This window comes from Ciconia boyciana, chromosome 32 (genome assembly GCF_034638445.1).
Source record: "Ciconia boyciana chromosome 32, ASM3463844v1, whole genome shotgun sequence".
Lineage (NCBI taxonomy): Eukaryota > Metazoa > Chordata > Aves > Ciconiiformes > Ciconiidae > Ciconia > Ciconia boyciana.
The window spans coordinates 295,483-323,022 of record NC_132965.1 but is presented as its reverse complement, the minus strand read 5'-3'; the positions used below and the strand labels follow the sequence as shown (position 1 = coordinate 323,022).

General features: G+C 72.0%; 3 protein-coding genes across 3 annotated transcripts; 2 read left to right on the top strand and 1 right to left on the bottom strand.

Annotated features, from left to right (window-relative positions):
• Positions 1-515: 515 nt before the first annotated feature.
• GIGYF1 (GRB10 interacting GYF protein 1) lies at positions 516-17,134 on the bottom strand. The gene is given in 24 exon segments (XM_072848598.1): positions 516-914; positions 1,093-1,223; positions 2,414-2,583; positions 3,126-3,262; positions 3,358-3,493; positions 4,174-4,254; positions 4,360-4,442; positions 4,990-5,066; positions 5,171-5,269; positions 5,378-5,478; positions 6,239-6,402; positions 8,005-8,019; positions 8,022-8,099; positions 8,102-8,156; positions 8,227-8,288; positions 8,493-8,577; positions 9,033-9,168; positions 10,828-10,929; positions 12,933-13,039; positions 14,436-14,529; positions 16,208-16,300; positions 16,302-16,334; positions 16,444-16,508; positions 17,064-17,134. Coding segments are annotated over 23 exon segments (2,127 nt in total). The 5' UTR covers positions 16,479-16,508; positions 17,064-17,134; the 3' UTR covers positions 516-861.
• Positions 17,135-17,982: 848 nt separating this feature from the next.
• On the top strand, positions 17,983-20,782 carry POP7 (POP7 homolog, ribonuclease P/MRP subunit). The gene is given in 3 exon segments (XM_072848708.1): positions 17,983-18,045; positions 18,496-18,754; positions 18,756-20,782. Coding segments are annotated over 2 exon segments (570 nt in total). The 5' UTR covers positions 17,983-18,045; position 18,496; the 3' UTR covers positions 19,068-20,782.
• A 3,473-nt stretch (positions 20,783-24,255) lies between these two features.
• EPO (erythropoietin) lies at positions 24,256-27,095 on the top strand. Its single transcript, XM_072848596.1, has 5 exons — positions 24,256-24,268; positions 24,882-25,006; positions 25,276-25,359; positions 26,206-26,404; positions 26,977-27,095. The coding sequence occupies exons 1-5, from the start codon at positions 24,256-24,258 to the stop codon at positions 27,093-27,095; spliced, it is 540 nt and encodes a 179-aa protein (XP_072704697.1).
• Positions 27,096-27,540: the final 445 nt, after the last annotated feature.

The window sequence follows — 27,540 nt, the reverse complement described above, 5'->3', positions numbered from 1 at the left end:
GCCCCTCCCCGCGGGAGGTAGAGGCGGGGGTGGGGAGGGGCTCACCCCCCCCCTTTACATTCAACAGCGCCGCCCCGGTGGGGGAGGGGTTGGCACGTGGGGTGGGGGGAGGGGCGTGGGGTTCCATCTTTATTGCTGGGGCGGGGCGGGGGATGGGCGAGGGGGGCTCCCCCCCTGCCCCCCCCCGTCAAAACCTAAACCCGCTGTGGGGGGGGGAGGGGCAGCACCACCCCAGGTTTTGGTTGTTTTTTTTTAAAAAAACCAAAATCGCCCGAATTCCCCCCAAATGCAGCCTCCCCCTCCCCCGCAACACACCACAGAAGGGGCGGGCCTCCGGCGGGGGCGGGGCCTAGGTCAGGGCGGGGCCTTAGTGGAAGGGGTGGAGCTCCGGCCTTGGGGGGCAAACCAAGGGGTGTGGCCAGCTCCGGAGGGGCGTGGTCTGCAAGGAGGGCGGGGCCTGGCTGCCCCCGAGTGGGGGCTGTAAACACGGCCCCGGGGGGGAGGGCGATGGGGAGGGGGGCCCTTGTGCAACGAGTCCAGCTCCGTTATGGGGCAGCTCCGGCATCTGTGGGGCGGCCGCGGCCCCCGCCGTGGGGCAGCTCCGGTGTCCGTGGGGCAGCTCCAGCCCCTCTGGGGTGGCCCCGTCCTCTTGCGCCGTGGGGCCGCTGTTTGTCCGTGGGGCAGCTCCCCACCCCCCACCCCCCCGCCCTTTTGCCGTGGGGCAGCTCTGACCCGGCCGTGGGGCAGCGCCGTGGGGCAGCTCCGACGCTAAAGTGCAGCTGGGGCGGTCGTGTCGGCCGTAAGGGGCGCGGGGGGGCGCGGGGGGCCAGCCGGGGGGCAGCCGGGGGGCAGCCGTGGGGCTCAGTACTCCTCCACCATCTCCACCTCACCCCCGGGGCCGTGCAGGGAGTAGCCTGGGGGAGGGGAAGAAGTGGGTCAGTGCCCCTCCCCCTCCCCCAACACCCCACAGAGCCCCTCCCCCAGCCCAACCCCTCCCCCAGCCCCCAACGTCACCCCTCCCCCAGCCCCACACCCCACACACTGGGTGTCCCCTCCCCACCCCAGACACCCCTCCCCTCCCCTCCCCCGTACCCAGGATGCTGGGGTCGCTGTGCAGCAGCAGCAGGGGGCGCTGTTTTCCCTCCCCCGGGCCCCTCCGGGGGGTGGCTTCGCCCCGGGGCCGAACGGGGGAGGGGCAGCGACCCTGCCCCCAGCCACGCCTCCTGCGGGGGGAGGGGGGCACGGTCAGCCCCACACAGACAATCCCCTCCCCAGCCCCATGGCTGCCCCCAGGAATCCCCCCCCCACACAGCTCCCCACAGACCCCCACCCCAGCTCCCCCCGAGACCCACAGCGCCCCATAGACCCCCAGCTCCCCCCGAACCCCCCCACCCCCTACAGCACCCCAGCTCCCCATAGAACCCCAACCCCCCAGCTCCCCCCCCCCAGCCCCCCAGCTCCCCATAGACCCCCCGAAACCCCCCAGCCCCACTCCCCCGGCCCCCAACACCCCCATGGCTCCCCCTCCGCCCCCCTCGGCCCCCAGCTCCCCATAGACCCCCCAGAGACTCATCCCCCCAGCCCCACTCCCCCAGCCCCTCCCCACGCCCATGGCTCCCCTCCGCGCCCCCCACCCCCCAACCCCTCAGAGCCCTCCCCCCAGCCCCCCAGGAGGGACGACATCCCCCCGCCGCCCCCAGCCCCTCTGGGGGTGTGGGGTGAAGCCGGGGCCAGGGCCCCTCCCCCTTGCCCCCTCCCCCACCTGGGGCTGCGGGGCGGGGCCGGGGGCGGCCGGCGCTCCAGCAGCGGGCGGGGGAAGGGCTGAGCCTCGGGGGGTCCCGGGGCGGGGCCAGGCCTCGAAGGGGGTGGGCTCCACTGGGGGAGGGGACCCGTCAGGGGGACCCAGGCGTCCGGGACCCCGGCTTCACCCCCCCCCCCCCCAAAAGAGACCCCGTGCCCCACATCACCCCCCAGGGGTCCGGGCCCCACACCCCATGGGGATCCAGACCCCACCCTATGGGGGTCCCGGACCCCAGGCACCCCCCCCCCCCATAGGGGACCCAGGCGTCCAGGCCCCACATGCCATAGGGGGACCCAGACCCCCACCCCTATGTGGGGGCGAGGATCTCGGGCCCCCCTCACCCCCCATAGGGATCCCAGGCCCCGCCCCCATAGGGGACCCAGGGGTCCGGGCCCCCGTCGCCCCCCATAGGTGACTCAGGCCCCACCCCCTATAGGGGTCCCAGGCCCCACCCCCCATAGCGAACCCATGCGTCCGGGCCCCACATCACCCCCACAGAGGCCCCAGACCCCCACCCTATGAGGGGGACCCATGTGTCCAGGCCCCCCCTCGCCCCCCATAGGGGACCCAGGCCCCACCCCCATAGCGGACCCAGCGCTCCCGGCCCCACACCCCCATAGAGGGTCCCGGCCCCCCCCCCCCATAGGGTCCCGGCCCCCCGTACCCGGGGGCTCCCAGCGCCTGCAGCGCCGCCTGCCAGCACGGGGCCAGGGCCTCGGGGGCGGGGCAGCCCCTGCAGCAGCTTCAGCAGCGCCGCCTCCTCCGGGCCCCGCCCACACGGCCTGGGGGGGGGCGGGGGTCACGTGGGGCTGGACACCCCACCCCCACCCCGCCGTGGGGCAGGAGAGGGTACCCCCGCCCCCATCCCGCTGTGGGGCCCCACTGGTTCCTCGTGACCCCGTGTCCCCCCCATGTGCCCCACACACCCCCATGGCCCCCCGTGTCCCCTCATGTCCCCCCACCCCCGTGACCCCCCATAACCGTGTCCCCCACACCCCCATGTCCTCCCCACCCCCGTGACCCCCATGTCCCCCCATAACCGTGTCCCCCACCCCCGTGACCCCCATGTCCCCCCATAACCGTGTCCCCCCACACCCCCATGTCCCCCCACCCCCATGACCCCCCATGTCCCCCCATAACCGTGTCCCCCCACCCCCGTGACCCCCCATGTCCCCCATAACCCGAGTCCCCCCACACCCCCATGTCCCCCCACCCCCATGACCCCCCATGTCCCCCCATAACCGTGTCCCCCTACCTCCATGTGTCCCCCCCGTGTCCCCTCACGTGTCCCCCCCGTGTCCCCCCTGTCCCCGTCCCCACTCACCCCGGGGGGGGGCCACCGCAGCCGCCCTTGCCGCCCCCCCCCCCGCGCAGGAGCCCCCCCCCGGCCCCGCTCTCCTCCCAGGCCGGGGGGCTCTTCTCGGGGGGGGGCCACAGCTCCGGCCCCCACGGGGCCCCCACCTGGGGGGGACACACGACACCGTCACCCCACGGCGGGGGGATATGGGGGACCCCAGTGGGGGGTCCGTGGGGCTGGGGGGGTTGGGGTCACTCACAGCCCGGGGTCCCCGCTGCGCCTTGTGGGGGCCGCTCGCCCTCCGGGGCGGGGGCCTTGGGCAGGGCCCAGCTTTGGGGGCCCCCGGGGACCCCGCTCTGCTGCAGCAGCTTCAGCAGCGCCTCCTGCTGCCGGCCCTGGGGAGACGGGCGGCGTCGGGGGGGGCAGGGACCCCCCCAGAGACCCCCGGGACCCCTCAGAAGACCCCTGGGACCCCCCACTCCGAGAGCCTCAGGACCCCCTAGGGACCCCCCGAACACCCCGGGACCCCAGGACCCCAAAGGTTCCCCAGGGCCCCCAAAGACCCCCGGGACCCTCCTGGGACCCCCGGAGACCCCGGGACCCCTCAAAGACCCCTGGGACCCCCCACTCCGAGAGCCTCAGGACCCCCCGGACCCCTAGGGACCCCCAGCCCCCCCCTCCCCGAACACCCCAGGGTCCCCCAAAGATCCCCAGACCCTCCTGGGACCCCCCAGAGACCCCCGGGACCCCTCAAAGACCCCTAGGACCCCCCCTAGGGCCCCCACTCCGAGAGCCTCAGGACCCCCAAAGACCCCGGGACCCCAGGTGACCCCAAGATGCTCCAGGCCCCCAAAGACCCCCAGGAGCCTCTAGGGATCCCCAGAACCCTCCCGGGACCCCCAGAGACCCCCGGAGCCCCCGCCCCCAGGGCCCCCCACTCTGAGAGCCTCAGGACCCCCCCCGGACCCCCTAGGGACCCCCAGCCCCCCTCCCCGAACACCCCAGGGCCCCCCAAAGACCCCCGGACCCTCCCGGGACCCCCCCAGAGACCCCCGGAGCCCCCCCGCCCCCCCACCTGCTTGCGCCGCAGCAGCTCTTCCTCCTGCCGCCGCTTCCGCTGGTCGTCTTCCTCGCGCCGGGCTCGGAGCTCCTGCAGCTGCGGCAGCGCTCAGGGGGGGACCCCGGCGTCCGGGGGGGCACGACGGGGGACCCCCATGTCTGGGGGGGACCCCCAGTATCGGGGGGGGGGGTCCAGGCTCACCTTGTGCTGCAGCTGCAGCTGCTCCAGGGTGGGGGTCTGGGTGGGGGAGCCGAGGGGCAGCTCCCACAGCCCCGAATCGCTGCCTGCGGGAGATGGGGGGACGCGGTAAGGGGGGGGGGACAGCCCCATAGCAGCCCCACGGCGGCCCCTGCCCCATGGCGGCCCCACAGCAGCCTCACGGCAGCCCCTGCCCCATGGCAGTGCCACAGCAGCCTCACGGCAGCCCCACAGCAGCCACATGACAGCCCCATAGCAGCCCCATGGCGGTCCCTGCCCCATGGCGGCCCCATAGCAGCCCCATGGCGGTCCCTGCCCCATGGCGGCCCCATAGCAACCTCACGGCAGCCCCACAGCAGCCACATGACAGCCCCATAGCAGCCCCACGGCGGCCCCTGCCCCATGGCAGCCCCACAGCAGCCTCACGGCAGCCCCACAGCAGCCACATGACAGCCCCACGGCAGCCCCTGCCCCATGGCGGCCCCACAGCAACCACACAACAGCCCCATAGCACCCCTACAGCAGCCATAGAAACTGCCCTTGCCCCACGGCAGCCCCACGGCAGCTCCACTCCCATGAGCCGCCCCCCCACCCCGACCCACAGCTCCCCCCCCCCAGTGCCCCCCAACTCACCGGGGGGCTGCGAGGGGTCCCAGAGCGGCGTCGCCTCCGGCAGCGACGGCGACCGCAACAGGTGGGGTTCCCCCTGCCTGGGGGGGGGACAGAGCGGGCAGGGGGGGGGCCCCAGGCATCGGGGGGGGGCCCAGGCATCGGGGGGGGGGCCCAGGAGCCTGGGGGGTCTCGGGGGTCTCACCTGGGTTTCAGAGCCTGCAGTTGCTGCAGCAGAGCCCCCAGCTGCTGCGGCGTCAGCTCCCCGGCTTTTGGGGGGACGGGGCAGGGGGCCAGCGGTTGCCTGTGGACATCGGGGGGGTGGGGTGTCACTGGGGGACCCAGGGGTCCTGGGGGGACGGGGGACCCAGGCAGGGGGGTGGGGGGTCGGGGGGGCACCCATGGGACCCACCGGCCGAGGAGCTGCAGGAATTGCTGGTGCTGGAGCTGCTGGTAAAGGGCGGCCGCCGCCAGCTCCTGCTGCTTCTTCAGCCGCTCCTGGTCCAGGTTACCCTGGGGGGCCGGGGGGTCAGGGGGCTGGGGGCTTGGGGGGCCCCTGGGGGATTAGGGGTCCCAGAGGGGTTTTGGGGTGTCCCAGGGGGTTGGGGGGGGGCATGGGGGGTTGGGAGATACCCGGGGGTCTGGGGTGTCCTTGGGGAGGCCCTGGGGGGGTTAGGGGTCCCGGAGGGTGTTTGGGGATCCCTGGGGAGCTTGGGGGTCCCAGGGGTTTGGGGGGCCATGGGGGGTGGGAGACACCCAGGGGGCTGGGGCTGTCCTTGGGGGCGTTTGGGGGGCCTGGAAGTCCCGGGGGTGGTTAGGGGTTCCCAGGGGGTTAGGGGGTGTCAGGGAGGCTGTGGGGGTCCCGGGGGTGTTTGGGGGTGTCGAGGGTGTTTGAGGGGAGGGTCTGAGGATTTTGGGGGTCCCAGGGGGGCCTGGGGGGCCTTGAGGTGCTGTGTAGTGGCTCGAGGGGTGGGGGGCCCAGGGGGTGTTTGGGGGAGCATCCGAAGGCGTTCGAGGGGTCCCTGGGGGTCCCGGGGTGTTCGGGGTCCCTGGGGTGTTTGGGGGCCCCTGGGGTGCTGGCGGGAGGTCAGGGGAATCCTGGGGGTCCCAGAGGGGTTCTGGGGGTCCCAGGGCTGGGGGGGGGGGCAGGGAGGGTTTAGGGCGTCCCTGAGGGGCCGGGGGGTCCCAGGGGTTGTGTGGGGGTGTCTGGGGTTTGGGGCGTCTGAGACCCGCGGGGCTTCCTTCGGGGGTGGCGGGGTTTGGGGTGCCTCACCAGCAGGGGGGCGGGAGGGCCCGGGGGCGAAGGGGACGCGCCCCACATCTTGATGACGTCGCCGAGGGGCTGGAAGGCCTCGTCGCAGCCGCGCTTCACCAGCAGCGCCATGGGGAAGTACCCGGCCTGGAACCACTCGCCCATCTCCTGCGGGGAGAAGGGGCCTGGGGGCCCGGGGGCCGGGGGCGTGGGGGCCGGGCGGGGGGCGTTCGGGGGGCCCTGGGGGAGAGTTAGGGGTCCCAGAGGGGTTTGGGGGGCCCTGGGGGTTTGGGGTCCCAGAGGGCGTTGGGGGGCCCTGGGGGGATTAGGGGTCCCAGAGGGGTTTGGGGGCCCTGGGGGTTGGGGGACCCTGGGGGTTGGGGGTCCCAGAGGGGGTTTGGGGGCCCTGGGGGGTTAGGGGTCCCAGAGGGCGTTTGGGGGGCCCTGGGGGTTAGGGGGTCCCAGAGGGGGCTTGGGGGACCCTGGGGGGTTGGGGGTCCCAGAGGGGGTTTGGGGGACCCTGGGGGGGTTGGGGGTCCCAGAGGGGTTTGGGGGGCCCTGGGGGGGTTAGGGGTCCCAGAGGGGGTTTGGGGGGCCCTGGGGCGTTCGGGGGGCCGTGGGGGGGTTAGGGGTCCCAGAGGGGTTTGGGGGCCCTGGGGGGTTAGGGGTCCCAGAGGGCGTTTGGGGGCCCTGGGGGATTAGGGGTCCCAGAGGGTGTTTGGGGGTCCCAGAGGGGGTCTGGGGGGCCCTGGGGCGTTCGGGGGCCCGGGGGGGTTAGGGGTCCCAGAGGGCGTTGGGGGGCCCTGGGGGATTAGGGGGTCCCAGAGGGGGTTTGGGGGGCCCTGGGGGGGTTAGGGGTCCCAGAGGGCGTTTGGGGGGCCCTGGGGGGTTAGGGGGTCCCAGAGGAGGCTTGGGGGACCCTGGGGGGGTTGGGGGGTCCCAGAGGGGGTTTGGGGGGCCCTGGGGGGGTTAGGGGTCCCAGAGGGGGTTTGGGGGCCCTGGGGCGTTCGGGGGCCGTGGGGGGTTAGGGGTCCCAGAGGGCGTTTGGGGGGCCTTGGGGATTAGGGGTCCCAGAGGGTGTTTGGGGGGTCACAGAGGGGTCTGGGGGGCCCTGGGGCGTTCGGGGGCCCTGGGGGGTTAGGGGGTCCCAGAGGAGGCTTGGGGATCCCAGAGGGGTTTGGGGGGCCCTGGGGGGTAGGGGATCCCAGAGGGACTTAGGGGTGTCTCAGGGGGGTCCCAGGGGGTTTGGGGGCCCGGGGGTCTGAGGGTGTCCTTGGGGGCCCCTGGGGGGTTAGGGGTCCCAGAGGAGTTTTGGGGGTCCCTGGGGGTTTGGGGGGCCATGGGGGTTGGGAGACACCCAGGGGGCTGGGGGTGTCCTTGGGGGCCCTGGGGGATGAGGGATCCCCGGGGGGTTGGGGTGTCTTGGGGGAGGGGAGTCCAGGGAGGGCAATCGGGGGTCCCCAGGGGGGATCGGGGGTCCTGGGTGGGGGGATTTGGGGTCCCGGGGGGTGCTGGGGTGATTTGGGGTCCCGGGGGGGTCCCGGGGGTGATTTGGGGTCCCGGGGTGATTTGGGGTGCCGGGGGAGGGTCCCGGGGTGATTTGGGGTCCCGGGGTGATTTGGAGGTGCCGGGGGGTCCCGGGGTGATTTGGAGGTCCCGGGGGGTCCCGTGGGGTGATTTGGGGTCCCGGGGGGTCCCGGGGGTGATTTGGAGGTCCCGGGGGGTCCTGGGGTGATTTGGGGTCCCGGGGGGTCCCAGGGGTGATTTGGGGGTGCCGGGGTCCCCACCTTGGATCTCGCCCTGGGGTCCTTGTAGAACCACTTGCGAGCGGCCTGGTGGGCCAGGGGCAGGGCGGCCGCCAGCCGGGGGCCCCGGGCCCCCCAAACTGCTCCTCCTCCAGCGAGGCCTCCTGCAGCGAGGCCACCAGCTTCTCCGCCTCCTGGGGGGGCACAGGGTCGGGGGGCCCCAAAACCCCCTGACCCCCCAAACAGCCCCCCCCAGCCCCTCACCTGCTGCAGGTGCTTCATCCCCTCCTCGTCCTCTGCGTCGCCCGGGGGGGGGGCCCGGACGCCTGGGTCCCCTGGGGGGAGGGGGTTAATGGTGGGGGGGCTGGGGGCTGGGGGAGGGGCCGTACCTGGGGGGGCCCGGGGGTCCTTGGCGGCGGCCGGGGGGCTCGGGGCGGCGGGGGCAGCGGCGGCTCCTCGGGGGTCTTCGGGGGGCTGTGGGGAGGGGGTGAGGGGGTGAGGGAAGGGGGAGGGGGAGTGGGGGGCCTTACCCGGGGGCCCTCGGGGGCCTCCGGGGCCCGTTTTCGGTGGGTGCCGTCTCGGGGTCGGGGTCCTCCGGGAGGGGGTGGGGGGCTTCTGCGGGGGAGGGGGCTGGGCTGGGTGCCGGGTCCCCCCGGACACCTCTGTGCCCCCCTCCCCCTTGGGTCCCCCAAAACAGCTGGGCCCTCCCCACCCCCGGGTGTGTGTCCCCCCCTCGGGCCCCCAGACACCCATTCCCCCCACCTTGGGTGCCCCCAAACACCCAAGTCCCCCCTCTCTCCCCCCATGGGTGCCCCCCACCCCAGACTCCTGGGTCCTCCCCCCAACACCCATGCCTCCTCCCCCCCCAACCTTGGGTGCCCCCAAACACCCAAGTCCCCCCTCCCCCCCCATGGGTGCCCCCCACCCCAGACTCCTGGGTCCTCCTCCCCCAACACCCATGCCTCCCTCCCCCCAACCTTAGGTGCCCCCAAACACCCAAATCCCCCACCCCACCCTGCTCCCCCCGCATGGGTTGCCCCCCCCCTCGGGTGCCCCCCGGGTGCCCCCACCTTGCTGGGCAGGAAGGCCCCCGAGGCGTCGAAGGAGCCCGGGCCCCCCTCCTCCTCCTCCAGGCACCACTCGGGCAGCTCCCGCCGCTCCTCGGGGCCCCCGCGCCCCCTGCCTCCCCGCCGCCGCCAGCGGGGGCTCTGCGGGCAGGGGGTCACGGGGGACACACACCCACACCCCCGCCGGCACCCAGGGGGCCCCCCACCCCACGGCACCCCTGTGCCCCCATCGCCCCGTGTGTGCCCCCTGCCCCCCACAGCGTCCCCTGGGGCGTCGCGACAGCCCCGGGTCATCCCCCCCAATGTCCCCATGGCCCCCCGTGTCCCCCTCGTGTCTCCCCCCCCCAACCCCCCAATGTCCCCATGGCCCCCTCGTGTCCCCCCCGTGTCCCCATGGCCCCCGTGTCCCCATGCCCCCTTCCATGTCCCCCCATCCCCATCTCCCTGTGTCCCCATGGCCCCCCATGGCCCCACGTGTCCCCACGTGTCCCCCCCAATGTCCCCATGGCCCCCTCGTGTCCCCCCCCGTGTCCCCATGGCCCCCTCGTGTCCCCCCCGTGTCCCCATGGCCCCCATGTCCCCATGCCCCCTTCCATGTCCCCCCCCCGTCCCCATCTCCCTGTGTCCCCATGGCCCCCCGTGTCCCCACGTCCCCCCCCGTGTCCCCCACTCACCGGGGCTGCCCCCCGCCAGCACTCCCCCTCCCGGCCGGGGCCTTCGCGGGGGGCGGGGCGGCGGGGGAGGAGGGGGAGGGCCCCAAGCGCCAGCTGCCCCCGCCGCCCCCCGCGGGGTTGCCCCCCGGCCCCCCCGGCCCCCTCCTCGGCCCCCGGCTCCTCCCGCAGCGAGCGCCAGTTGGTGCAGTCCGAGCGGGGGCTCCTTCCGCGGGGGACCCCCTCCTCGAAGGGTGCCCGGCCTGGGGGGAGAGGTCGTGGGGACCCCCGTGGCCCCTGACCCCCCAGCACCTCATGGACCCCCAAGAGCTCCCAGCCCCCCCACCCCCGGGACCCCCCATTCCCCCATGGCCCCCCAACCCATCATGGAGCCCCCAGGTCCCCCCTTCACCCCCATGCCCCCCCGCCCCCTCAACACCCCTTATTGCCCCCATGCCCCCCCTCCGGCCCTCTCGGTGCCCCCCACCCCCTCTTGGCCCGCAGTGCCCCCCTGTGCCCCCCGCCCCCCCGGCCCCCCTCACCTCCGTCGCGCCGTGGGGCTTCTCGAACCGCCGCTCCCCCTGCGCCGCCCGGGGGGCAGGTCAGTGGGGCGGGGGGGCAGGGGGACAGGGACCCCATGGGCCCCCCAGCCCCGGGGCCCCCAGGACAGCCTCCCCCCCCCCATTGCCCCTCGTCCCCCCCCGGCCTGTGTCCCCCCAGGTCCCCTGACCCCCCGTCCCCCCGATCTCCCACTCCCCCAGCCCCTCGTGTCCCCCGTGACCCCCAATCCCCCACGTCCCCCACCCCCACTGCCCCCCAAACCCTCGTGTCCCCCAAATCCCCATCCCCCATCCCCTGCCACATCCCCCTGTCCCTGTGTCCCCCCAGCCCCCATGTCCCCCCTGTCCCTGTGTCCCCCAGCCCCCCGTGTCCCCCCTGTCCCCGTGTCCCTGTGTCCCCCGTGTCCCCCCTGTCCCTGTGTCCCCCATCTCCCCCTGTCCCCGTGTCCCCCCATCCCCCGTGTCCCCCTGTCCCTGTGTCCCCGTGTCCCCCATCTCCCCCAGCCCCCGTGTCCCCCCATGTCCCCGTGTCCCTGTGTCCCCCGTGTCCCCCAGCCCCCCTGTCCCCGTGTCCCCCCCCCGTCCCACCTCTCCTCCCAGCTCTGGCTCCTCGGGAGCTCCCGGCCGCGGCCGAAGCCCTCGGGCTCCTCCGGCCCCCCGGGGGAGAACCCCCCTCGGCACGGCCCCGCCCTGCGGGGACACGGGGACATGGGGGACACGGGGGACATGGCGGGGGGACACACGGTGGGGACACCTCCGGCCACCCAGGGATATTGGGGGGGCACCGTGGGGACGGTGACACCCTGGGGGTACCACAGGGACCCACTGGGGACAGCGGGGGGCACCCGGGGACACCTTGGGGACACCCAGGGACACCCTGGGGACAGCGGGGGGCACCTGGGGACACCTTGGGGGCATCCGGGGACACCTTGGGGACAGCGGGGGCACCCGGGGACACCTTGGGGACACCCAGGGACACCTTGGGGCCACGCCGAGGGTGTCGATGCCACAGGGACCCACTGGGGACAGCGGGGGGGCACCCGGGGACACTTGGGAATAACTGGGGACACCCAGGGACACCCTGGGGACAGCGGGGGGCACCCGGGGACACCTTGGGGACACCCAGGGACACCCTGGGGACAGCGGGGGGCACCCGGGGACACCTTGGGGACACCCAGGGGACAGTGGGGGGCACCCGGGGACACCCAGGGACACCTTGGGGACAGTGGGGGCACCCGGGGACACCTTGGGACACCCAGGGGACAGTGGGGGGCACCCGGGGACACCCAGGGACACCTTGGGGACAGCGGGAGGCACCCGGGGACACCTTGGGGACACACCAAGGGTGTCGATGCCACAGGGACCCACTGGGGACAGCGGGGGGGCCCCCGGGGACACCTTGGGGACACCCAGGGACACCTTGGGGACAGCGGGGGGCACCTGGGGACACCTTGGGGACACCCAGGGGACAGTGGGGGGCACCGGGGGACACCTTGGGGACACCCAGGGACACCTTGGGGACAGCGGGGGGGCACCCGGGGACACCTTGGGGACACCCAGGGACATCTTGGGGACAGCGGGGGGCACCTGGGGACACCTTGGGGACACCAAGGGGACAGTGGGGGGCACCGGGGGACACCTTGGGGACACACAGGGACACCCTGGGGACAGCGGGGGGCACCCGGGGACACCTTGGGGACACCCAGGGGACAGTGGGGGCACCCGGGGACATCTTGGGGACAGCGGGGGGCACCTGGGGACACCTTGGGGACACCCAGGGACACCTTGGGGCCACGCCGAGGGTGTCGATGCCACAGGGACCCACTGGGGACAGCGGGGGGCACCCGGGGACACTTGGGAATAACTGGGGACACCCAGGGACACCCTGAGGACAGCGGGGGGCACCCGGGGACACCTTGGGGACACCCAGGGACATCCTGGGGACAGCGGGGGGCACCCGGGGACACCTTGGGGACACCCAGGGGACAGTGGGGGGCACCCGGGGACACCCAGGGACACCTTGGGGACAGTGGGGGCACCCGGGGACACCTTGGGGACACCCAGGGGACAGTGGGGGGCACCCGGGGACACCCAGGGACACCTTGGGGACAGCGGGAGGCACCCGGGGACACCTTGGGGACACACCAAGGGTGTCGATGCCACAGGGACCCACTGGGGACAGCGGGGGGGCACCCGGGGACACCTTGGGGACAGCGGGGGGCACCTGGGGACACCTTGGGGACACCCAGGGACACCCTGGGGACAGCGGGGGGCACCCGGGGACACCTTGGGGACACCCAGGGACATCTTGGGGACAGCGGGGGGCACCTGGGGACACCTTGGGGACACCCAGGGGACAGTGGGGGGCACCGGGGGACACCTTGGGGACACCCAGGGACACCCAGGGACACCTTGGGGACACCCAGGGGACAGTGGGGGGGCACCTGGGGACACCTTGGGGACACCCAGGGACACCTTGGGGACAGCGGGGGGCACCCGGGGACACCTTGGGGACACGCCGAGGGTAACGATGCCACGGGGACGAGGTGGGGGGGTCACAGAGGGGACCGGATGGACGCTGTGGGGGGGACGTGGCTGTGCCGGGGACAGTGGGGGAGGGGGAGACGCGACACCGGTGACACCTCGGGGACGCGTGCGTGTCCCCGTCCCCATCCCTCCCCCCCCCCCCGTACCTCGGCTGCGGGTGCCGGCGCGGCCCCGGGGGCCCCGGCCGGGTCCCCCCGGCGCGGCCCATCAGGCGCAGGACGGCCACGCTGTTCACCGACAGCGAGAAGTTCCGCTGGGGGCGGGGGGTCACGGCCAGCTGGGGGCCACAACCCCCCGGGGGGCAACAACCCCCCCGGGGCAAATACCCCCCCAAAGGGGCAACAGCCCAGGCTGGTAACTGCCCCCCCCGTTAATCGCCCCCCGTTAGTTACCCGCCCCCACCATTAATTACCCCCAACCCATTAACTGCTCCCTCAAGTCGTTAAGCGCTCGCCCTGTTAATTGCCCCCCGGTAATTACCCCCCACCACTAATTACGCCCCAACCCATTAATTGCCCCCTGCCCATTAATTGCCCCCCAATAATTAATTGTTTCCTAAACCGTTAATTGCTCTCGCCGCCACTCACTGCCCCCCCCAGCCGTTAATTGCCCCCCAACCTATTAATTACTCCCCGTGCCCATTAACTGCCCCCCCGCTGCCCATTGCCCCCAGGGTCACTAATTGCCCCCCGGATGTTAACTGCCTCCCGCATCACTAATTGCCCCCGGCTTGCTAATTAGCCCCGGGAAGTTAATTGCCCCCCGGTCGCTAATTGCCCCCTGGTTGCTCATTGCCCCCCTCGGTCGCTAATTGCCCCCCGGGATGCTAATTGCCTCCCCGGCCACTAATTACCCCCGAGCATGTTAATTGCCCCCAGTCACTAATTGCCCCCAGCCGCTCATTGCCCCCCGGGATGCTAATTGCCCCCTAGCATATTAATTTCCCCCCAATTGCTAATTGCCCCCTGGTCATTAATTGCCCCCCAGAATGTTAATTGCCCCCCAGTCATTAATTGTCCCCCTGGTCGCTAATTGCCCCCCACGATATTAATTGCCCCCCAGGATGTTAATTGCCCCCTGGTCACTAATTGTCCTCCTGGGATGTTAATTGCCCCCCGGTCATTAATTGCCCCCGGCCGCTCATTGCCCCCCCGGGATGCTAATTGCCCCCTAGCATATTAATTTCCCCCCAATTGCTAATTGCCCCCCGGTCATTAATTGCCCCCCAGACGGTAATTGCCCCCCGGTCACTAATTGCCCCCTGGTCGCTCATTGCCCCCCGGTCACTGATTGCCCCCGGTTGCTCATTGCCCCCGGGATGTTAATTGCCCCCCGGTCACTAATTGCCCCCAGTCATTAATTGCCCCCTGGTCACTAATTGCCCCCCGGTCACTAATTGCCCCCCGTCACTAATTGCCCCCGGTCACTAATTGCCCCCCCCGTCACTAATTGCCCCCCGGTCACTAATTGCCCCCCAGTCACTAATTGCCCCCTGGTCGCTCCTTGCCCCCGGTCACTAATTGCCCCCCGTCACTAATTCCCCCCGTCACTAATTGCCCCCCGTCACTAATTGCCCCCCGTCACTAATTCCCCCCTGTCACTAATTGCCCCCCGGTCACTAATTGCCCCCCGTCACTAATTGCCCCTGCCTGCTCCTCCTGGGTGAGGGGCAGCAGCGCCAGCGGCGGCAGCGGCTCCTCCTGGGCGATGGCGGCGACCCGCGCTCCTGGATCTCCTGGGGGCCTGGGGCGGGGGGCGTGGGGACCCCCTCGTCCCCTGTCCCCCCCGTGCCCCCGTCCCCCCTTTGCCCCCCCATCTCCCCCCATCTGCCCCCAAAGTCCCCCGCAACGTCCCCGTGTGCCCCCAGGTCTCCGGTGTCCCCCCGTTCCCCCCCCTGTGCCCCCCAAGTCCCCCCATGTCCCCTCCCGGTGTCCCCAGGTCTCCCGGGTCCCCCGATGTCCCCCAACGTCCCCCATAGGCTCCCCGGGCCCCCCCAATATCCCCATGTCCCCACCGTGTCCCCCAGGTCCCCCTGTGCCCCCAGGTCCCCCCCCAATGTCCCCAGGTCCCATCTCCCCCATGTCCCCCCCACGTCCCCTGTGTTCCCCCATCTCCATCTCCCCCGTCCCCCAACATCACCCCTGTCCCCCGTCCCCCACCCCCAACGTCCCCGTGTCCCCTCATTTCCCCCCGCTGTCCCCATCTCCCCGCCCGTGTCCCCCATGTCCCCCTCAATGTCCCCCACGTCCCCGTGTCCCCCCATCTCCCCCATCCCCATTCCCCCCATATCCCCGCCCCCCAATGTCCCCGCCCCTCCGCATGTCCCCACGCCCCCAAGTCCCCCGTGTCCCCTCCAATGTCCCCAACGTCCCTCATGTCCCCTCCTCTGCCCCCCACGTCCCCACGTCCCCATACCCCCACGTCCCCCACATCCCCCATGTCCCCCTCAACGTCCCCGTGTCCCCCAGATCCCCATCTCCCCCATGTCCCCACGCCCCCCAATGTCCCCACTTCCCCCTGTCCCCACACCCCCCCATGTCCCCACGCACCCCCAATGTCCCCATTTCCCCCGTGTCCCCACATCCCCCATGTCCCCCTCAACGTCCCCATGTCCCCCAGTTCCCCCATCTCCCCCATGTCCCCACGCCCCCAATGTCCCCATTTCCCCCTGTCCCCACGCCCCCACGTCCCCACACCCCCCAATGTCCCCTCAACGTCCCCGTGTCCCCCAGTTCCCCCATCTCCCCCATGTCCCCACGCCCCCCAATGTCCCCACACCCCCGTGTCCCCACGCCCCCATGTCCCCCTCAATGTCCCCGTGTCCCCACACCCCCGTGTCCCCACACCCCCCAATGTCCCCCTCAATGTCCCCGTGTCCCCCAGTTCCCCATCTCCCCCATTTCCCCACGCCCCCAATGTCCCCACGCCCCCGTGTCCCCCTCAACGTCCCCGTGTCCCCCAGTTCCCCATCTCCCCCCATTTCCCCACGCCCCCAATGTCCCCATTTCCCCCGTGTCCCCACGCCCCCGTGTCCCCACGCCCCCGTGTCCCCACGCCCCCCGTGTCCCCCTCAATGTCCCCGTGTCCCCACACCCCCCGTGTCCCCACACCCCCCGTGTCCCCCTCAATGTCCCCGTGTCCCCACACCCCCGTGTTCCCATGTCCCCCTCAATGTCCCCGTGTCCCCCAGTTCCCCCATCTCCCCCATGTCCCCACGCCCCCCAATGTCCCCACACCCCCCCATGTCCCCACGCCCCCCAATGTCCCCACACCCCCCGTGTCCCCACGCCCCCGTGTCCCCCTCAATGTCCCCGTGTCCCCCAGTTCCCCATCTCCCCCCATGTCCCCACGCCCCCCATGTCCCCACGCCCCCCCAATGTCCCCATTTCCCCCCGTGTCCCCCCCGTGTCCCCCCGTCCCCACCTTGTCACCGGGGACGTACAGCGCCAGCATCTCCTCCCGCCCGTAGCTGTTCTCCGCCAGCCGGTAACGGGGCAGCGCCGGGGACGGGGGGCGAGGCCGCGCCGCCCCCCGAGAGCGCCCGCAGCCTGGGGGAGGGGGACAGGGGGTGTGGGGACGGGGACACGGAGCGGGGGACATCGGGGGGCGGGGAGTGACCCCAGATCCCAGCCCCCCCCCTCCCCCCCCCCCACTCACCACTCCGGACCGAAGTTGAGGGTCTCGGCCGCCATCGCCAGGATCGGGCCCCGCGGGGGAGGGGTCTGGGGGAGGGGTTCAGCCCCAGGACCCCGCCCGGGGTCCCCAACTGCCCCCAAGCACCCCTGGGACCCCCAACTGGCCCCCAAGCACCCCAAATGCCCCTGGGGTCCCCAGGACCCCCAACCGCCCCTTGGGGCCCCCCGGATGCCCAACTGCCCCCAAGTCCCCCCAGGACCCCGACCTCCCCACGGGACCCCCAACCACCCCCTGTGACCCCAGCTGCCCCCAGGGACCCCCCTTGGACCCCCAACCACCCCTGGCCCCCCCAGGACCCTCTACTCCTCCCCAGGACCCCTGACTGCCCCCAACCACCCCCCCAGGCCTCCCCCCGGGCCCCTCAACCACCCCCTGGGACCCCTCCCCAGGCCCCCCACCCCCTGGGCCCCCAACCACCCCCTGGGACCCTCCGACACCCCCAGGACCCCTGACCGCCCCTCAGGATGCCCCTGGACCCCAAACAGCCCCCAGGACCCCGAGACCCCCCACCCCCCAGCCGGGACCCTCAGACCCCCCCCGACCCCACCTAGGACCCCAAACCCCCGGGCCCCCCAGCTCACCCAGGGGCAGCTCCGCTCGGGCTCTGGGGGCGCAGGGACGGGCCCCGCCGTCTGGGGGGTCCTAGGGGTGCTGGGGGGACCCACTCGTCTGGGGGGTCCCGGGGTGCTGGGGGGACCCCGGCGTTGGGGGCAGCGGCCTGGTGGTCCCCGCCCCCGACGCCGGGGTCCCCGGTTGGGGGGGAGCACACCCAGAGTCGGGGGGCGGGTCACCATGGTGATGGGGGGGTGTCTGGGGTCTCCATGGCAACGGGGGGTCCGGGTCATCATGGCGACAGGGCCGGGGGGTGGGGGAGTAGGGTGTCCATGGCAACGGGCCTGGAAGGGGCGTGTCCCTGGTCGCCATAGCAACGGGCCTTGTTGGGGAAACCCCCGGTCTCCATAGCAACAGGCGGGGGGAGGTGTCTCCATTGCAACCGGCCCAGAGCGCGGGGGAAGGGGGAGGGGTTCCGGCGTCACCATGGCAACGGGGGTGAACCCGCGAGGTCTCCTTGGCGACGGGGGCGGGGCCCGGCGGGGAGGGACGGGGCGGGGAAGAGCGGGGCGGAGGGGAGGAGGCCCAGGGTTTCCATGGCGACGGTCCGCCCCGCCCCCTTACCGGCGGCCGGGGGCCCGGGGGTCCGGGGGCCCCGGGGCGGGGGCGGCGGGTCCCGCTCTCGCCGCTGCCGCCGCCGCCGCGTCGCCGCTTGTTTGTGTCGGGGGCCAAGATGGCGGCCCCGCGCCGCGTCACGTGACGGGGGGCGGGGCGCGGCGGGCACGTGACGGGGAGCGCGCGCGTGGCGGGAGGGGCGGGCGAGCCCTCTTCACGTGGCTTTCAGCCCCGCCCTCCCGGGCTTCAGCGCGCCGGTGGGTGGGGCGGGATCCCGAGGGGCGTGGCCTAACCATAGGAGGCGGGGCTGTGAGAGTGGGCGTGGCTTTTGAGAGGGGGGCGTGGTCGCGCCACCGGAAGCGGAAGCGGCGGCGGCGGCCGAGGGGACGCGACGAGGTGCGGGCGGGGGGGCCTGTGGGAGGATGTGGGGGTCTGGGGCTGCCAGGGGCTCTGGGGGCTGTGGGCGATCTGTGGGGCTACTGGGGAGTCCGGGGGTTTATGGGGGGTCTGTGGGGCTCCGGAGGGTCTGTGGGGCAGCTGTGGGGATCTGTGGGGCTCCCAGGGGCTGTGGGGGCGGTCTGGGGTCTCCTGGGATTCCCTTGGACTCGGGGGGGTTATGGGGGTGTTTGGGGGCACTGGGGGATCCCTGGGGGGCTATAGGGGTCTTGGGGGGTTGCAGGGATCCCTGGGGTGGTTGGGGGCTCTAGGGGGTCCCGGGGGTCCCTGGGGGGCGATAGGGGTGTAGGGTGGGTTATGGGGGTCCCGGGGTGTTATAGGGGCTGGGGGTTGTGGGGTCCGTAGGGACCCCGGGGCTCCCCGTGTCCCTGACCCCCTCTCCCCCCCCAGGATGTCCTCGGGGGACACGGCAGCACCGTCGGCAGCACCGGGGGGTCCCCGGCAATGGGGGGCGACCACCACCCCCACCGCCGCCGCCGCCGGGGCCCAGCCCCCGCCCCCTCCCTCACCCCCTTCCATCGCCGCCGGCCCCCCCGGCCCCGGAGCCGACGTTTTTGTGACGGCGCGGACGGATTTCCGAGCTCAGCTCCGACGTTGCCAACGTCTCCTGGCTCCGGGGGGCCGGGGTCTCGGGGGTCCCCCGCGTCCCCCCGGGGGAATTACGGCTGCACGGCCTGGGCCTCGCCGTCCCCCGCGCCATCAACCTGGCTCTGCAGCTGCAGGCCGGGGCTCCCGGCGCCCTTCGGCTTCACGCCAGCACCTCCTCCGTCACCCTGCCCCCCCTCGCCGCCCCCCGCCGCCGCCGGGGACCCCCCCCGGGTCGGGGTGGGGGGGTTGGCGGTGAGGAGGAAGGGGAGGGGTTGGAAGAGGAGGAGGAGGAGGAGGAAGAGGGGGCGTCCCCCCGGCCCCGCCATAACTCGGCCATCCACATCAGGGTCTGCCGTGAGGCCCCCTGCGCTTGAGGGGGGGCACCCCCGGGTGTTGGGGGGCACCCCAGGGTGTTGGGGGGGGCACCCCGAGGTGTTGGGGGGGCACCCCAAGCGCTGTGGGGGCTGTCATCTGCGAAGGGGGTGCCCCAAAACGGCCTGGAGCACCCCAAGGTGGTCGTGAGAGGTTCTGGAGCGTCGTGGGGTTCATCGTCCATGTGGGGGCACCCCAAAATGTCTTGAGGCCCCCCCCACCCCCCCCCCAAGGCACCCCGGGGCGTCGTGGGGGCCGTCGTCTGCAAGGGGGCACCCCGAAACACCCTGAAGCCCCCCAAGATGGTCTTGAGGGGCCTTGGAGCACCGTGGGTCCCTTGTCAGCCTCAGAAAGGCCACCGTGAGCCAGCCGCCGGAAGCCACCATGAGGCAGGGCCACCACGAGCCACCAAGGACTTGGGGTCACCGTGAGCCGTGGCCACCGTGATCTGGAACCACCACGAGCCACCAATGATCTTGGGGCCACCACGAGCCACCAACGAGCTGAGGCCACCACAAGCCACCATGAGCCACCGTGAGCCAGGGCCACCACGAGCCACCGATGATCTTGGGGCCACCCTGGCCTGGAACCACCATGAAGCACCAATGATCTTGGGGCCACCGTGATCGGGAACTACCGTGAGCCACCAACGGTCCGGGGCCATCAACGAGCCACCATGATGCCACCGATGAGCTGGGGCCACCAACAAGGCAGGGACATCATGAGGCACCAATAAGCTAGGGCCACCAATGATCTGGGGCCACCAAGATGCCACCAACGAGCCAGGGCCACCATGAACCGAAGCCACCATGACCAGGGCCACCATGATCTGGAACCACCACGAGCCGCCAATGGTCTTGGGGCCACCACGAGCCACCGACAAGCTAGGGCTGACACAAGCCACCATGACCCACAGCGAGCCAGGGCCACCACGAGCCACCAATGATCTTGGGGACACCATGACCTGGAACTGCCGTGAGCCACCAATGATTATCTGGGGCCATCAACGAGCCACCAGGATGCCACCAACGAACTGGGGCCACTAACGAGCTAGGGCCACCATGAATTGAAGTCACCATGAGCCACCAACAAGCTAGGGCCACCACAAGCCACCATGACCCACCGTGAGCCGGGGCTACCACGAGCCACCAATGATCTTGGGGCCACTGTGACCTGGAATCACGAGCCACCAATGACCTGGGGCCACCAACGAGCCAGGGCCACCATGAACTAGAGCCACCACGAGACACCAGCAAGCTAGGGCCACCACAAGCCACCATGATCTGGGGCCACCACAAGCCACCAATGCTCCTGGGGCCAACCAAGATGCCACCAACGAGCCAGGGCCACCACGAACTGAAGCCACCGTGAGCCGGGGCCACCGAGATGCCACCAACGAGCCACCAATGATCTGGGGCCACCACGACCTGGAACCGTCTCAAGCCACCAATGATCTGGGGCCACCAACGAGCCCCCAAGATGCCACCAAGAGGCCGGGGCCACCAACGAGCTGGGCCCACCACGAGACCCACCATGAACTGGGGCCACCAAGAAGCCACCGCGTCCCTCAATGACACCTCCCCCCCCTCCAAGGACTTGCCCAGCCCCCCACGTCCCCCCCAGCTCTGCCCCCCTCCCCCCCTGCAGGGGACCCAGACGTCGGGGACGTTGGGGGGAGGGGGGGGAGGACACGGACCCCAATAAAGATGGTGGCCGCCGCGACGCCGTGGGGCTCCGTGGGGGGGGGAGGGGCAGATGGGGGGGGAGGGGCCGGGCTTCCTCCGCGTCACTGCTGACCTTTGGGGCAGGAAACCCCCTCCCCCAATGCACCCAGGCGTCCGGGTGGGGGAGGGTGGGAAAATTGGGGGGACACGCACGACGTCAACCCTTGGGGACACCGTTTCGGGGGGGACGGGACGGACGCGCCCCGGTGGCCAGGGCCGGGGGGACGCCGGTGTCTGGGTGTGGGGTGTCCCCCCCCTTTTTTGGGGACGCCCTGGACACTGCAGGGGGGGTGGAATGTTCCGGAGGTGTCCGGGGACGTCAACCCTTGGGGACACCCCGGTGGCCGGGGGGACGCCGGCGGCCGAGGCCACGATGGCGGGAGGGGGGGGACGCCGGTGTGCGCGTCCCGTGTCCCCCCCACTTTATTTGGGGACGCCCTGGGGGGGGGTGTCCCTCGCCCGGGGGGGGACCCAGGCGCGCGGGCGGCGGAGGGCCGTGTCCCCTGTCCCCAGGGCCGTGTCCCCTGTCCCCCGCCGTCCCTCCCCGGTCGCCCTTTGGCCCCGCTGGCGCCGCGGGGACCTGACCCCGGGGCCCGGCTGTGCCGAGCCGCACGTACGGCCTGGCAGGGGGCCGGCGGCCGCTCGCGTCCCCCCCCCGGCCACCGGGGTCCCCTCCCTGCCAGGGTGGGGGGTCCCCACCTCCCTCCGTGTGACGTCCGCCCGCCCCGCGGCGCGGCGGGGGTCCCCGCGTTCCCGCCGGGGCCGCGGCGGCGCCGGTGGCCGCGGCGGTGACGGCGACGGTGACGCTGCGCCATTGTTCGGCCGCTTCCTCTGGTCGCAGCCCCCGTCCCCCCCCGCCCACGAGGGGACCCGGGCGTCCTGAGGGGACCCGGGCGTCCGGGGTCCCCGATCCTGGCGCGTCCCCGCGTCACCCGCTGCCGCCGCGGTCCTGCCGCCCTGGCCCTGCGTGGGGTGGCCCTGGCCCCATGTCCCCACGTCCCCGGCCCTGTCCTGGTGTCCTCGTCCCTGTCCCCCCATCGCGTGTCCCTGTCCCCGTGTCCTCGTCTGTGTCCCCATGTCCCCATCCCTGTCCCCACGTCCCCATCTCCGTGTCCCCACGTCCCCATCTCCCTGTCCCCACGTCCCTGACTCTGTGTCCCCGTCCTTGTGTCCCCATCCCACGTCCCTGTGCCTGCCCATGTCCCCGTCCTTGTCCCCATGTCCCTTTCCCTGTCCCCATGTTCTCGTTCCGTGTCCCTGTCCCCATGCCTGTCCCCGTGTCCCCATCCCATGTCCCTGTGCCTGCCCGTGTCCCCGTTGTCCCATGTCCCCATCCCTGTCCCCATGTCCCCATCCCGTGTCCCTGTCCCCATCCCACGTCCCTGTGCCTGCCCATGTCCCTGTCCTTGTCCCCATGTCCCTTTCCCTGGCCCCCTGTACCCATTCCATGTCCCTGTCCCCATCCCTGTCCCCATGTCCCCATCCTGTGTCCCTGTTCCCATCCCTGTCCCCATGTCCCCATCCCGTGTCCCTGTCCCCATCCCACGTCCCTGTGCCTGCCCATGTCCCTGTCCTTGTCCCCATGTCCCTTTCCCTGTCCCCATGTTCTCGTTCCATGTCCCTGTCCCCATCCCTGTCCCCGTGTCCCTGTCCCCATCCCATGTCCCTGTGCCTGCCCGTGTCCCCATCGTCGTCCCCATGTCCCTATCCCTGTCCCCATGTCCCCATCCCGTGTCCCTGTCCCCATCCCATGTCCCTGTGCCTGCCCATGTCCCTGTCCTTGTCCCCATGTCCCTTTCCCTGTCCCCATGTACCCATTCCATGTCCCTGTCCCCATCCCTGTCCCCATGTCCCCATCCTGTGTCCCTGTTCCCATCCCTGTCCCCATGTCCCCATCCCGTGTCCCTGTCCCCATCCTACGTCCCTGTGCCTGCCCGTGTCCCCGTCATTGTCCCCGTGTCCCCATCCCGTGTCCCTGTCCCCACCCCGTCTCCCTGTGCCTGCCCGTGTCCCCGTTCCCAATGCCCGTGTCTTTGTCCCTGTGTCCTCGTGCCCCCATGCCACCCCGCTGCCCGTGGTCCCCTCCCTGTCCCCTCGCCTGCATCCACGTGTCCCTGTCTCTGTGCTTGTGTCCCTGTCCCCGTGCCACTTCCTATCCCGGTGTCCCCATCCCTGTCCCTATGCCCCGTCCCCATCCCCGTGGCCCCGTGTCTCTGTCCTCGTCCCCATGTCTCTGTTCCTGTCCCCACACCCATGTCCCCATCCCTGTCCCTCTGTCCCCATATCCGTGTCCTCATGTCCCTGTCCCCATACCCATGTCCCCATCCCTGTCTCTCTGTCCCCATGTCCCCATACCCACGTCCCCATCCCTGTGCCTCTGTCCCCATGTCCATGTCCCTGTGTCTGTGTCCCCACACCCATGTCCCCATCCCTGTCCCTCTGTCCGCATGTCCGTGTCCTCATGTCCCTGTCCCCCCACCCATGTCCCTGTCCCGCTGTCCCCATCCTTGTGGCCTTTCCCCATCCCCATGTCCCCGTCCCCACATCCCTGTCCCCCATCTCCTTGTCTGTCCTCCCATCCTTGTCCCCACGTCCCCACATCCCTGCCCCATGTCCCTGTCCCCCAGCCCCATGTCCGTGATCCTGTCCCTGTGACCCTGTCCCCATGTCCCCATCCCTGTCCCCATCCCTGTCCCCATCCCCATGTCCCCATCCCCATGCCCGTCCCCCCATGTCCGTGTCCCCAACTCTGTCCCCTCATCCCTGTCCCCCTCCCCTGTCCCCCTCCGCATGTCACCATTCCTGTCCCCCATCCCCATGTCCCTGGCCCCATCCCATGCCCATCCCCCATCCCGATGTCCCTGTCCCCGTCCCCCTGTGCCTGTCCCCCATCACCGTCCCCATCCCACGTCCCCCATCCCGGTCCCCGTGTCCCCATCCCCACGTCCCATTCCCCCATCCCTGTCCCCATGTCCCCTTCCCCCATCCCTGTCCCCACGTGTCCCCGTCCCCACGCCTGTCCCCTCATCCCCATGTCCCCACATCCAGGTCCCCAACCCTATCCCCCCCCAACCCTGTCCCCACGTGTCCCCGTCCCCATGTCCAGCTCCCCAACTCTGTCCCCCCCATCCGCGTCCCCCATCCCCAAGTCTCCGTGCCCACGTCCCCGTCCCCACGTCCTCCCCCCGTGGCCCCCCCCGCCACCCCCGCGCCGGCCCCGCGGGGCCGGGGAGGGGTGGCCCGTGGCCAGGGGCCGACGTGCGGCGGCCGGCGCGGCCTTTTCCTCGACGGCCGAACCTTGGGGGGGGGGGACGGACGGGAAAACCCCCCCCCAAGGGCCCTTCCGGCCCCGCGGCCCCTCGGATCAAACATTAACCGGGGACGGGGACGGGGGGGACGCGGCGGCAGGGACGGCCACAGGCCCGGGGCCACCCAGGGACCCCCCCCGTGCCATGAGCAGCCAGCGATGGGGGCGGCGGGTGAGTTGGGGGAGGGGGGGGCTTCGGAGACCTGGGTCCCCTTCTGGGGTGGGGGGTGGGGGTCCCATTGGCGGGTGACGACGTGCGTGGGGATGGGGCATCCTGGGAAGTAGGTGGTGGGAGGGGACCCGGGCGTCCCGGAGGGACCCGGGCATCCGGGGGGGTCCCAGGTGTCCAGGGGACACCCGGGGTCCCAGGGGACACCGGGTGGGGGACCCGGGCACCCCTAGACCCCAGGGTCATTCATAGTGGGGAGGGGACCCAGGGTCCCAGAGGGACCCAGGCATCCGGAGGGGGTCCCAGGGGTCTGGGGGTCCCAGGGGACACCGGGTGGGGGGGACCCAGGAGTCCGGGGGTCCCAGGGGACACCGGGTGGGGGACCTGGCACCCCTAGACCCCAGGGTCATTCATAGCGGGAGGGGACCCAGGCATCCGGGGGAGGGGGTCCCAGGCGTCTGGGGGTCCCAGGGACACCGGGTGGGTGGGGGATGCAGGAGTGGGGGGGGGGTCCCAGGGGACACTGGCGTGGTGGGGAGGGGGTGTAGCATCCCCATCCCCAGCGCAGCTTCTGGGGGGGCTTTGGGGGGGTCCATGAGCCCGTCCCCCCCCCCAGGGCTGTGTGCGCTGGTGCTGATGCTGTTGGGGGTCCCGGGGCGCCCCGACGGCCCCCCCTCGCTCTGCGACCCCCGAGTGATGGAGAGGTTCATCCTGGAGGCCCGCGACGCCGAGAGGGGGCTGGTGAGGGGGCTGGGGGGGGACACGGGGGGGGACACACCATGGGGGGGGGGCACAGGGACCCCTGGGATGGCCCTGGGGGTGGGGGACACTGGGGGGCGGGGACAGGGACTCCTGGGGGCTTGGAGACAGCATGGCGGCACAGGGACCCCTGGGGGCTTGGGGACACCATGGGGGCACGGGGATTCCCTGGGGGGAGGGGGCTTGGGGACACCGTGGGGCAGCCGTGGGGCTGGGGCGGGTGGGTGGCAGCGTCCCCGTCCCCACCCCAGGCTGGCTGCGGCCCCTGTGACCTGCCCGAGGCGGTGGCCGTCCCCGACCCCGGCGTCAACTTCAACAACTGGCAGCGGATGGACGTGAGTGGGGAAACGGGGCGAAACGGGGCGAAAACGGGAAAACGGGGCCAAACGGGGTGAAACAAGGGGAAATGGGGCCAAAGGGGGTGAAACAGGGACAAATGGGGAAAAAACGGGGAGAAATTGGGACAAAATGGGGCGAAACAGGGAGAAATGGGGAAAAAATGGGGAGAGGTTGGGACAAAATGGGGCAAAACAGGGAGAAATGGGGCAAACCGGGCCATGACATGGAGAAATGAGGACAAACAGGGTAAAATGGGGAAAAAAATGGGGAAAACCAGGAGAAACGGTGCAAAATGGAGAGAAATGGCGCAAAACGGGGCGAAACCAGGAGAAGTGGGGCGAAACGTGGTGAAACGGGGAAAAATGGGGAGAAATTGGGAGAAACAGGCCAAAATGGGGAGAGATGGGGAGAACGGGGGGGAACGGGGCTGAGCTGGGGGTGGTGGGGAGTGGGGGTCCCCACGGGTGGTGGCCGTCCTGGGGTGTCCCCTGGGTGCCCCCAGGGTGGTCCTGGGTGTCCCCACGTCCCCGTGTGACCCCCATGACCCTGTGCCCCCAATGTCCCTGGTCCCCCCATGACCCCCCATGGCCCCCTGTCCCTGTGTGACCCCCCCCATGGACCCCATCCCCATGTCCCCCGTGCCTCCTATCTCCCCGTGTCCCCCTGTCCCCGTGTGACCCCCATGTCCCTGTGTCCCCCCATGCCCCCCATGCCCCCCATCCCCGTGTGACCCCCATGTCCCTGTGTCCCCCATGCCCCCCATGCCCCCCCATCCCCGTGTGACCCCCACGCCCCCTCAACGTCCCCACGTCCCCCCCGTGACCCCCTGTCCCTGCCCGCAGGCGGGGGCGCGGGCGCGCGAGGTGGGGGGGGGGCAGGCGGTGCTGGTGGCCGCCGTCCTGCGGGCACGGGAGCTGCTGCCGGACCCCCGCCTGCGCCCCACCCTCGACCGGGCCTACAGGGGGGCCCGCAGCCTGGCCCGCCTGCTGCGGGGGTCCCCGTCCCGGTACGGGGGGCTGGGGGTCCTGGGGGCCGGGGGGGGTCCTGCGTGGTATGGGGGGCTGGGAGGGAAATAAGGGGGAATGAGGGGCCTGGGGGGGGGGTCCTGCCGTGGTATGGGGGCTGGGGGTCCCCATGGTGGTATGGGGGCTGGGGACCTGGGGGTCCCTGTCCCAGTACGGGAGGGTCCCCCATGTCCGTGTCCCCAGCTCTGTCCCCTCATCCCTGTCCCCCACCCCTGTCCTGGGGGTCCTGGGGGGTGGTGTCACTGACCCGGTATGGGGGCTGGGGGGTCCCTGTCCCAGTACGGGAGGGCTGGGGGTCCTGGGGGGGTGGTGTCACTGACCCAGTATGGGGGGCTGGGGGTCCCTGTCCCAGTAGAGGAGGAATGAGGGGGAATGGGGGTCGTGGGGGGGCTCGGGGGTCCCAAAGGGTTCAGGGGGTCTCGGGCAGGGTCCCCATCCCGGTACGGGGGAGCCTGGGGGAATGGGGTGTCCTGGGGGGGGGGTCTCGGGTGTCCTGGGGGGTGAACGGGGGATCCCGCTTTTGGGGGGCAATGGAGGCTCCCGAGGGGGCCGTGGGGCTCTGACCCCTTCCCTCCCCGCTGCCCCCAGGACCCCCGAGCCGACCCCCCGTGCTGCAGGTGCGGACCCTGGCCCGGCTGCTGGGGGTGCACAGCAGCTTCCTCCGCGGGAAGGTCCGGCTCTTCCTCGCCGATGCCTGTCGCCGATGACAGACAGCTGTCAATCATCCATCACCCCCCTTCCCCGTCCCCCCACCCCCACCCTGCAGACCCTCCCCCGGCACGTTGGACGTACCGGCAGGTGATTGACAGCTGTCAATCATCCTCCCCCTGCCTGAGCGACCCGGTTGATTGACAGCTGCCCGTCACAGGCACGCCCAGGCCCTGCGGGCGATTGATTGACAGCTGTCACTCAGGGGAGACGCAGCCCTGCCCCCCCCTCGGGGGCTCCAAACCCCCCAAATCCCCCCGTAACTTAATACAAACACGACAGTATTTATCTGAGCTGCGCCCCGCCTCCTCCCTCAGCCCGGACCCCCAGGTCCCCCCGACCCCTGGGTCCCCCAAAGCCTCTGGGTCCCCCAGACACCTGGGTCCCCCAGACACCTGGTGTCCCCCCCGACCCCTGGGTCCCCCAAAGCCTCTGGGTCCCCAC

Excerpts from the sequence above, each read along its gene's own strand:
- EPO (XM_072848596.1), top strand. Across the intron at positions 25,007-25,275 it reads GCGACGCCGAGAGGGGGCTG|GCTGGCTGCGGCCCCTGTGA; the intron begins GTGAGGGGGCTG and ends TCCCCACCCCAG. Across the intron at positions 26,405-26,976 it reads GGTCCTGGGGGCCGGGGGGG|GACCCCCGAGCCGACCCCCC; the intron begins GTCCTGCGTGGT and ends CGCTGCCCCCAG.